This window comes from Scyliorhinus torazame, chromosome 2 (genome assembly GCF_047496885.1).
Source record: "Scyliorhinus torazame isolate Kashiwa2021f chromosome 2, sScyTor2.1, whole genome shotgun sequence".
Lineage (NCBI taxonomy): Eukaryota > Metazoa > Chordata > Chondrichthyes > Carcharhiniformes > Scyliorhinidae > Scyliorhinus > Scyliorhinus torazame.
Window position 1 is genome coordinate 352401761 of NC_092708.1, and position 11100 is coordinate 352412860.

The following is an 11100-nucleotide window of genomic DNA, read 5'->3' on the forward strand; positions in this document are numbered from 1 at the left end:
GAGATAGGTTGTAGGGAACTGTGCATCACTTCTTGGCCTTTTGGCTAAGATCAAGCGTCAGATCAATCCCAAGATGAAGTCCAAGTCTTTTATGTCAGCTTGGGTCTTGTATGTCTGTCTTGTGGAGGTTATTCATGAAGGGCCCGCCTACTCAACCTTGCCCATCGCCTGAGGTGTGGTGATCCTCAGATTAAAACACCACCAGTCAGCACTCCCCATCAAAGGGGAAAGCAGCCTATGGTCATCTGGGAATATGGTGACTTTACCTTTTTCCTGAGGAGACCATTAATTGTTTTCAATTTGAATTGGATTTTTGAGCCAGCAATGAGATGGATGAAGGTCTTGCCCTGTCCATTCTGCGTATTGGCTTTGTAACTTTAAGAATGGAATTTTAAGAAAAATTTGTATAAAAGGAACTAATCTTTTGTGTGGGGTTAATCTGTGTGTGTGTTTGCCCGCAGAAGCAGACAGTCAGCAATTCATTTTGGGAACAGCAGATAGTATTCCAGCCCACTGAGTCAATGGACAAAAAGATAAATGTTAGCCAGGCCTGCACCTTAAGCAGGGAATATACTAACTTTATAATTCATCATGCGGAATGCGCAGGGGCGGGGGGAGCTGGAGTTCAGTTTGGAGGCAAAAGTTCTTGATAGAAAAAAGAGACTATTTTTTCCCAGTTTGGAGCGGGGAATAAATCTGCAGTAACTCTCATTGTAAAAACTTAGCTTCAGGTGAGAAATCCGCAATTGTGAGGTTCTGAACAAATGTTGCAGGATCGCTTAGTCAAAGGTTAATGGAAGAAACCCCGTGAAGTTTCATATCTCAGAGAATAGCTGGAATGTCGAGGAGAAATAAAAGCAAATTCCGGAGAGCTGTAGCATACTGGTTTGAATTCCAAAAAGAGGCCAAGTGAATATACTCTAATCTAGATCTTGACAAATTATAGTGTTAAGTTAGTAGAACGTGCTTTGTTTATTTTTTTTTTAGATATATGCAGTAAAATTTGCTTTTGTTTAAAACCGTGAAATCCTGTGGCATAATCTCTTTCAGTTAATCACTGAGTGTTCAAATTTCCCTTTAGACATTAACAGCCTCAACGGGAATTGTAGCACTCGTCTTCCCACATTCCAACCTCCTAAAACCTGAAGGTATCCAAAACACTGCTGCTGTATTTAACTCAAGTCCCATTCACCTGTCACCCTTGTGATCGCTGACCCACGCTGGTTCCCAGTGAAGAAACATCTTAATTTTAAAATTCTCATAATTGTTCTCAAACATTCCACAGCCTTGCCCCTCCCTTTCTCTGTAATCTCTTTCAGCCTCGCAACTCTCCAAGTTCCCTGCTCTCATCCATTTAGGAGTTCTCGGGAGATTCCCAATTTTGATCACTCCACCATTGGTAGCTGCGTTTGAAGTTGCCTAGGTCCCAAGTTCGGAATTACCATCTCTAAACCTATTTGCTTTTCTCCTTTAAGATACTACTTAAAAACCTACCTCTTTGACCAATCATTTGGTGATCTGACCTACTATCTCCTTATGTGACTCCATGTCATATCTAATAGTCCTATGAATGGGCAGCATGGCAGCACAGAGGTTCGCACAGTTGCTTCACAGTTCCAGGGTTCCAGGTTTGATTCCCGGCTTGGGTCACTGTCTGTGCCGAGTCTGCATAGTCTCCCCGCGTCTGCGTGGGTTTCCTCCGGGTGCTCCAGTTTCCTCCCACAGTCCAAAGATGTGCAGGTTAGGTGGATTGGCAACACTAAATTGCCCTTAGTGTACAAAAAAAAAAGGTGGGGTAGGGTTACTGGGTTACGGGGATAGGGTGGAGGCGTGGTCTTGGGTGGGGTGCTCTTTCCAAGGGCTGGTGCAGACTCGAAAGGCCGAGTAGCCTCCTGCTGCACTGTAAATTCTATGAAGCACCTTGAGACAATGTTAAATGCTCTATATAAATACAAGTTGTTGTTTTAGTTACTCCATTCCAAAATAATTGGCAAAAGAAGTAAAAGCAATGTGGGGAAAAACATTTTCACCCAGATGGTGGTTGGAGTCTGGGACAAACTTCCTGAGAGGGTGGTGGGGGCAGGTTTGATCGAGGTACTCAATGGGGAATTGGATTGCTATCTGAAAAGAAGACATGTGCTGTGCAAGGTTATGGGGACTAGTAGCTACAACGCACTAATCAGAAAGCCATTGCTGACTTGATGGGCCAAACGGCCCTCTCGTACACTGTAAAGATCCTGCGATACTCTCCTGCAGGCCATTCCAGAAATCAGCAGCAAGCTGAAACCACAGTATTAAATTTAAAGTTAGTTTGTAATGTAGCTCGGCTGGCAGTATTTTTATGCATTTTTAACTCCTGCCTCAGTAATGAAACAGTGTTTTTATTTATTTGGTATTTTATACTGTAACTGTTTTGAGAACTAATGAGTTTCATCGTATACAGTTAGGTGTTCCACTGTACACTTAACATGAGGCGGCACGGTATCACAGTGGTTAGCACTCTTGCTTCAGAACACCAGGGTCCCAGGTTCGATTCCCAGTTTGGGTCACTGTCTGCATGTTCTCCCCATGTCTGCGTGGGTTTCCTCCGGACGTTCCGGTTTCCCCCCATAAGTCCCAAAAGACATGCTTGTTAGGTGAATTGGACATTAATTCTCCCTCAGTGTACCTGAACAGATGTCGGAGTGTGGCGACTTGGGGATTTTCACAGTAATATGTATACAACAGTTCAGGTTGCTGACCTTTCATCAGATAATCATATCTTGCATATTTGTTCAACTGACAATATCAATTGTAACAAAGTTACAGGAAAAATCTCGAAAATAAATTGTTACAAATCTTACAATAGCTTCCGATGTATAACTCAACTGCCTTTTTTGGAACAAATTCTGGTAATTCGCGCGAATTGTGATTCTGCACATTCCCAATATGTGTCGGTTTCATTTTGTCCTTAAATCGCCCACTTCCCCTACGTAACAGATCCCAGGACACTGCGTGAAGAACAGCAGGGGAATTTATTCCTGACCAGTAATGATTCCCTCAACCAACATAACGAAATAAATAGTTGGACCACACAGGTTAGCTGTGGGGTTTTGCTGTGTGCATATTGGCTGCTGTCTTTCCTACCTGCAGCTGTGGTTACACTTCGCAAAGGTGGCGAAAGGGGTGTTTAATTGCAAGGGCTGGTGCAGACTCTCTATATTCGGGAGAAATGATGCAAAGGTAATGAACCTCGGTTTGTTCAATTGATGGTTTAAAAAAAAAACAAAGATCGGCACGATTTAGCACGTGCGTCCAGTGTTTTGTTTCTTGTCTCCTACGTTGCACAATCTGACTGGCAGCCTCTGGCCAAATGGTTGACCCAATGCCAATACCAAATGCATTTCGCTGTTTGGGTGATACCACTGTCTATGGACTGATGGAAGACTGGGGAATTATCGGCGTTGTTATGGTGATGCATTAAGTTAATATCGAAATCAAAAGTGAAATTAGTGCAGTGGCGTTTGAAGCACCGCGCCTTCTGCAAATGTCCGCGCGAGTTATAAATGACACCCGAGATGGTTGTTCAAAAATTACCTCTGGGCGGTATGAATAACCCGGACTTGTTTAGGTTCAACGACAAACAGCGTGCAATCTTTAAGACGTCCGAGGTGCTCAAGTGTGAGGAATAAAAGGTGTTAATTTGGAGAAAAAAAAGGGGTTGTGATGGGAAACAATTGACACGATTTCCTGTGGTCTAAGCACCTGTTGGTGGTTAATTGTGGATTCAAGGTGTCTATATTGCTGAACATTATAGCCTGAACAATATCCCTCTTTAAAAAAAACTGCTTTCCCTTTACCAAAACCGATCAAACTTCTTTCTCTTTCAACATGATTTTTTGTTGATGGGAAGAATTGGGGCTGATCCGCACAATGCATTTATCCAACCATTTTCATAGCACACACAAAACCAGTTCATGTTCATACCTCAATGAGCGCGTCAAGCTCCCTGGGCTTCACGCAGGGGTGGTTTCGAATGAAGTTGGATTTCTCCAGCGTGATCTTGTCCTTCTGCTGGCTTTCGAAAGGTTTCTCCAGCGCCCTGAAGACCGTCCCCCCGATCACCAGGTAAACCACAACCACCACGAAGATGGCCAGCACTGTCTTCCACTTCATGACGGTGGGCGAGCTCTGGGGGCCAGTGTCCATGCTGGCTACCACCGTGGTCCTGGAGGAGATGGACAACCTGGACACCGGGTAGTGCCCGTTGCTCTTTGGGTCACAGGCTTGCACGGTGGCTTGCACAGCGACTGAAACAGGAAATAAAGGAAGAATAACTCCTATCCCAGGATGGAAGGAGGGCAATAACCTACAGCTCTGTGGCGAGCCCAGGAAGGACATCTGCACCTTTCACTGACAATCTGATACCCAGTTAAGGACACACACTAACTTCAGACTTTCCTTCCGAGTCTGACATGTGATCACAGATGTTTCCTGGAGGTGTGCGGGTGAGTGAAACGCCCTCTGTTTAAACTGTGTGCAAGTCACCCTCCTTCAGGTTTGGTCTGTGAAATGTGTTCCTGCTGCCGGAATGGTATTTTCATACTTTTAAACAGGGGCCAATGGCAGGAGCGCTCCCTCGTGACGGTCATGGCACTGTGTGTTTCTCAGAAAAGAAGATACTGAGTGAGAGTGAGGGGGGTAAGACACCGGGCAATGGGTCAGTGCCCCTTCAGCATGTAGGAGGTCAATGGGGCTGTTTAACTCTGGGGTAGAATTCAGACATGGGGGTGAGAGTGCATATTGCCAATTCAATCCTTCATTTGTCCCCGACCAACACCTAGATCTTCCCAGCTAAAATAATGCTGACTCCAGCTAACTATGCCAACTTTATGTATTAATTGATACCATGCGTTTGCATTTCGATCAGATTCAAATCTATTGCAATATACATGGCTGCATCTATTCGGTATTGTTTCAAGAGTCAGTGATGGTTTCGGAGCTTTCCAAGTACAAGCGGGAACTGGCATCTTGTGTAGGGTCGGTTAGAATGCATCTAATCCGTTCTGCGCGCAAAGCAAGGATGGCTCCTTTATAGACACCGCACACTCCACTCCCGGTGGGTGCTGAGTGTTTGTATCAGCGGATAGCCCAACCCCCGTCAGCGGGAGCTGCTTCATCCGCAGATTGGTTTGGATATTTGCATACCCGTGTCGAAGGCCGTTGAGGATATTGGCGGATGTGCTGGCGAAGACCATTCTGTGGCGAAAAATGCAAAGCTGCTTGGAAATGATGTCATTGACTGTGGAAGGTTAACACTGCCCTCCTCACATACAGACCTCAATACACCTCACTTTCCCATCGGGAGGGAAGCGTGACTGTTGACTAGTCTGAGATTGTGGTGCCGAATGTGTGCTGTGAAAGAACCATTTTCACCAAACACAGGAATATTGGCAATGCAGCAATAGCCGGATAGCGAATGGGGGAGGGGGTTAAAAGCTGAAGGCGTACAAACATATTCGTTTGTCATTTTTGATATGTCAATGAAGTACAGGAGAGTCTCAGGAAACAAAAAAGATCTATTTAGTAGCAATTTTGCCCAGAGAAGCTTTTTGTTGCTTCCTCCGCACCAGACTGCGGGTATTTTTTTTTGTTCAGCTGTGTGCCAACTGGGTTCTTGCAATAAAGCAAAAAAAAAACACCAGCCAACCAGCTACACACACACCACAGCTGCTCAAGTGTGGGAAACGATCGATTCTAAGAAGAAATAAATGGAAAGCGAGCGATTCCCACCATGCATTTTGGAATGAATAAAGATTTACATATGCAGAGTGACCCATCGAAAGGGTCAGGAGCCGGGACAGGGCGCAGCAGAGAATGAATCCTTTCAACAACAAAAAATGGTCCGGCCAGGACCTGGAGTGGGGAACCCCATTAGAATGAATTCTCTCCAGTAAATGTGTGAAATGCGGGGGCGGCGGCGGCGGCGGCGGCGGGGGGGCGGGGGGGGGGGGGGAGATTTGGGCCACTTCAGGGGGGGTTTTGTGGGCCACTTCAGGGGGGGTTTTGTGGAAGCATTTGTACCTTGAATAATAGGCTCAGACTATCAACCCAGGGGACAGATACCGTTCAATTCGTGGAGCACACATTGCAATAGCACAAACACACAGATTCTTACTGCAATACAGCGACGAACCTGGAGGGTCACAACTAGTGTGTTTTCTTGACGATTCTATTGGAAATTTCATCTTCGATCGCCAAAATCTTCTTTTCCCTTGCATTCGCAAATTGCAGTCAGTTACTCGGAATCCCCGGTCTTAAGACGAAAGGCCATCCTTTGGAGTCAACATTTTGTGTAAGATCCGTGTTTTATTCCAAACCAGTCGAGAAAATAAAGAGATTTTTGAAAAAAATATACACACAGACACATATTAACGCGGAAACCATAAGCCGGGCTGAGACTCGGCAACATCAGAAAGGAGTCGTGCCTGGATGATCTCACCACTGCAGAGCGAATTGCAGGCGTCTGCCTCGTTTGTGGCAATTTAAAACAAAAGTATATTATCTATGGAGAACATCGCAGCTCTGGCTTCCGGAGTGGCTTGCACTGGCTGTTGTTTTTTTTTCCTCCTCTTGGCTGGAGATGGGGGCTGTGTGTGTTGTGTGTAGCGGGGTCCTGTTAGGTGGAGTTGCGAGTCAGAGCCACCCTCGGCTTGTGGGCACATAGCAATGTCCTGCGGCAGGCAGCAGCCACCCTCATCAAACATTCCCCACACAAAAGAGCGGAAAGACGGTCAGCAGCGTCAGGCGCGATGGGCAGGCTCCTCTCCAGGGAGGCGGTTGTTTACGCTCCACTTTATTACTTCGTTAACGGTCGCAATGGCTGCTCCTGTCTACCTGCAGAATGCATGCAGATACATCACTTCGCATCCCGACTCTTATGTATGCATTGGTCTCGTTAAGAGCTTGTTGTAACATTCCACCATTTACCCATCACCCACACACAGTTAGCTTTATTGGACCACATATAACTTGGTGCAATAGTAAATCTCTGATTGCAAATACTTTAAAAGTTATTATTCCAGAAGCACATCTGAACATTGTAGGACCATAGAATCCCTACTGCAAAAGGAGGCCATTCGGCCCATCCGAGTCTGCCCCGACCCTCTGAAAGAGCACCCCTACCAAGATCCACTCCCCCACCCTATCCCCGTAACCTACACATCTTTGGACACTAATGGGCAATTTAACATGGTCAATCCACCTAACTTGCACATATTTGTGACCCTGGCAGGTGTAGTGCATCGCTTTTACAAATCGGATCCAAAATATGAACACATACTGTAGTATCTGATTTTGTGTTAACGTTGGCTAATGCATATGGAGGAGCGCATCTGTGCATCCCATGCGTCTACGTCCAGGCGTGGCCACGGTGCAAGCAAATGAAAGGGATAAACAAGGGAGCGGGGAGATTGTACCAAATCAGCATCAATGTCACATAGAAAGAATGTGGAGATGCCGGCGTTGGACTGGGGTGAACACAGTACGAAGTCTTACAACACCAGGTTAAAGTCCAACAGGTTTGTTTCGATGTCACTAGCTTTCGGAGCGCTGCTCCTTCCTCAGGTGAACAAACCTGTTGGACTTTAACCTGGTGTTGTAAGACTTCGTACATAGAAAGAAGTTCAGCTGGTTGCTTTTTCCATGACTTAATCGCATTGTGCCGCAGCCGCTATCATGGACCTGTGCGGAATGTTAATGAGCCCGGGATTGGCCGGGCGGCGCTTTCATCTGCAAACCACTGCTGGCCCCGAGTGGGGGGTGAGGGGGAGGGGTGGGGGGTGAGGAGGAGGGGGAGGGGTGGGGGGTGAGGAGGAGGGGGGGTGAGGAGGAGGGGGGGGTGAGTGAAGAGGATGGGGGGGTGAGGAGGATGGGGGGGTGAGGAGGATGGGGGGGTGAGGAGGATGGGGGGGGTGAGGAGGATGGGGGGGTGAGGAGGATGGGGGGGTGAGGAGGATGGGGGGTGAGGAGGATGGGGGGTGAGGAGGATGGGGGGTGAGGAGGATGGGGGGTGAGGAGGATGGGGGGGTGAGGAGGATGGGGGGTGAGGAGGATGGGGGGGTGAGGAGGATGGGGGGGTGAGGAGGATGGGGGTGAGGAGGATGGGGGGTGAGGAGGATGGGGGGTGAGGAGGATGGGGGGGTGAGGAGGATGGGGGGGTGAGGAGGATGGGGGGGTGAGGAGGATGGGGGGTGAGGAGGATGGGGGGGTGAGGAGGATGGGGGGGTGAGGAGGATGGGGGGGGTGAGGAGGATGGGGGGGTGAGGAGGATGGGGGTGAGGAGGATGGGTGGGGGGTGAGGAGGATGTGGGGGGGGGTGAGGAGGATGTGGGGGGGGTGAGGAGGATGGGGGTGAGGAGGATGGGGGGGAGGAGGATGGGTGGGGGGGTGAGGAGGATGGGGGGAGGAGGATGGGTGGGGGGGTGAGGAGGATGTGGGGGGGAGGATGGGGGGGTGAGGAGGATGGGGGGGTGAGGATGGGGGGGGGTGAGGATGGGGGGTTGAGGATGCTAGGGGTGAGGATGGGGGGGGTGAGGATAGGGGGTGAGGATGGGGGGGTGAGGATGGGGGGGTGAGGATGGGGGGGTCAGGATGGGGGGGGTGAGAATGCGGGGGGGGTGAGGATGCGGGGGGGTGAGGATGGGGGGGGTGAGGATGGGGGGGTGAGGATGGGGGGTGTGAGGATGGGGGGTGAGGATGCGGGGGGGTGAGGATGGGGGGTGAGGATGGGTGGGTGAGGATGGGGGGGTGAGGATGCGGGGGGGGGGGTGAGGATGGGGGGGTGAGGATGGGGGGGTGAGGATGGGGGGGGCAAGGAGAACAAAGGAGACTTGGACAACAGAAAGTAACATTTTTAAAAAGAACTGGGACGGAAAACCGGTTCGTTTGACCCTTTTTTGTAAAAGGTGTCAACAAACGCAACCTTGTCCAAATTGTCATCGCTGGACAAAACAGGACGAGATTAGGATACATACAATAGATTAGGATACATACAATAGATTAGGACACATACAATAGCGTGAAATATAATCAACCATACTTATCTTTGGAAGGCTGTAAGGTCATACATAGTAGCCGAGTGAGGATTTCTGCGGTATTTCTTTCTCCAACGTTCGCCCATCCCTTGTTTCCTCTACACCTGCTATCATTAATAAAGCCACAGCAATCCTTTCCAGTGATTTTCTCGTCAGTCCGCAGTCAACCAACCATCACCTCCATGTGCTAAAGCTCAACACAGTGTCTTCAAAGTGACCGTGTCAATGCCCTCTGCAACTTTAGTATCTGTAGTTTGACCCTGTTAATGTTCTAGCAATGCAATTGGAAACACAACTGATACAGCATGTGTGCCTTCATTTTCTAATCCACCATAACCGATTGGCATCTCTCCTGCTCCATTAAACGTAGCGGCTATCCCTGCATTGTAGGCACATGACAGGAATTAGCCAAACCCAAATGCATTAAATATTAGGCGAAACCAGCCATTCAACTGCTTTGCCATTTTGTATCAGTTTATGGGAAGTGAACATTGCTGGTCACCCAGCACAATGGCCTCCTTCTGCACTGTAAATTCTATGATAAACTTGTTGCTTTTCCCCCAATTGACCCAATTGAGAAGGGAATACTGAGTCATCTTTTTGAGCTACTGCAGTCCCTGTGGTGTCATTATATCCACAGTGTTGTTAGGTAGGGAATTCTAGGATGTTGACCCAACAATTGTGAAAGAATGGTGATATATTTTCAAGTCAAATAGTATGAAACTTGAAGGGAAATTGCAGGTGATGGTGTTTCAGTCACCCGCTGCCCTTGTTTTCTGAGATGGTAGAGACTATGGGTTTGGAAGGCGCTCTCGAAGAAACCTTGCTGTGTTGCTGGATCTTGCTAGATAGTACACACTGCAGTCACTGTGTGTCGGCGATGAAAGAAGTGAACATTTAAGGTAGTGTCAATCAAGGAAATTGTTTTGTCCTGGATGGTGTCAAACCTCTGGCATGTTGTTGGAGCAGCACTCATCCAGGTAAGTGGGGAGTATTCCTTCACACACCTGACTTGTGTCTTGTAGAAAGGCTTTCGAGAGTGATATGGTCAGTTCATCACCACTGAAGACCCAGCTTCTAACCTGGTCAAATAGCCACAATATTTTTCTGGTCAATGGTGACCCCCAGGATGTTATTGGGGGGATTTATTGATGATATTATTGAATATCAAGGGGAGGTGGTTGGATACTCTCTTGTTGAAGATAGTCACTGCTAGGTACTTGACTGCTGTGAATGTTATTCACCACATCAATCCAAACTGAAATGTTTCCCAGGTCTTCCTGCATGTGGGCATTGGCCATTTCCTTATCTGAGTTGCGAATGGAATTGATCACAGTGCAATCATCAGCAAATATTCCCACTTCTGACCTTATGATGGAGGGTCGGTCATTAATGAAGTAGCTGAAAATGGTTGTGCCTAGGACACTCCCCTGAGAAATACCGCAGTGGTGCTCTGAGACTAAGAAGATAGCCTCCAACAACAACAACCAGCTTATCTTGGGCTGGGTATAACCCCAGCCTGTGGAGAGTTATCCCCGTCATTCCTATTGACTTCAATTTTGGTAAGACTCCTTGATTTTGTATTCAGTCAAATGCTGCCTTGAGTTCAAGGGTAATGACTCTCAGCTCACCTTCGGAATTCAACGTGTTTGTTCCAGTTTGGACCAAGGCTTCAATGTGTTTGGGAGCTGAGAGTTCCTGATGGATCTCAAACTGAGTATTGTACTGCAGGTTATTAGTGACTAAGTGCCACTTGATAGCATTGTAGATGACACCTTTTGCCTCTTTGCTGATGATCGAGAGCAAACTGGGGGGGGGGGGCTGATAATTTGTCCAGGTTGGTTTTACCCTGCTCTTTATGGATAGAACGTATCTGGGCAATTTTGTACTTTGTCAAATATATGATAGTGTTGTATTGTACTGGAACAGCTTGGTTAGGGGTGTGGATTGATCTGAAAGGCACAAGTCTTCAGTTCTACAGACAGTTATTGTCAGGTCCACAAACCTCACTATATCCAGTGTGCTT

At 47.7% G+C, this 11100-nt stretch overlaps 1 protein-coding gene across 1 annotated transcript in view; it reads right to left on the reverse strand.

Moving 5' to 3' along the window:
* Positions 1–6769, reverse strand: part of LOC140403490 (potassium channel subfamily K member 10-like) — a 38985-nt gene extending 32216 nt beyond the window's left edge. Inside the window, exons 1-2 of the mRNA XM_072491410.1 lie at positions 6176–6769; positions 3967–4289 (exon numbers count right to left, since the gene is read on the reverse strand). Of these exons, the coding sequence (XP_072347511.1) occupies positions 3967–4289; positions 6176–6260 (408 nt within the window). The 5' untranslated portion in view covers positions 6261–6769. The remainder of the gene's footprint in view (positions 1–3966; positions 4290–6175) is intronic.
* Between the last annotated feature and the right edge of the window lie 4331 nt (positions 6770–11100).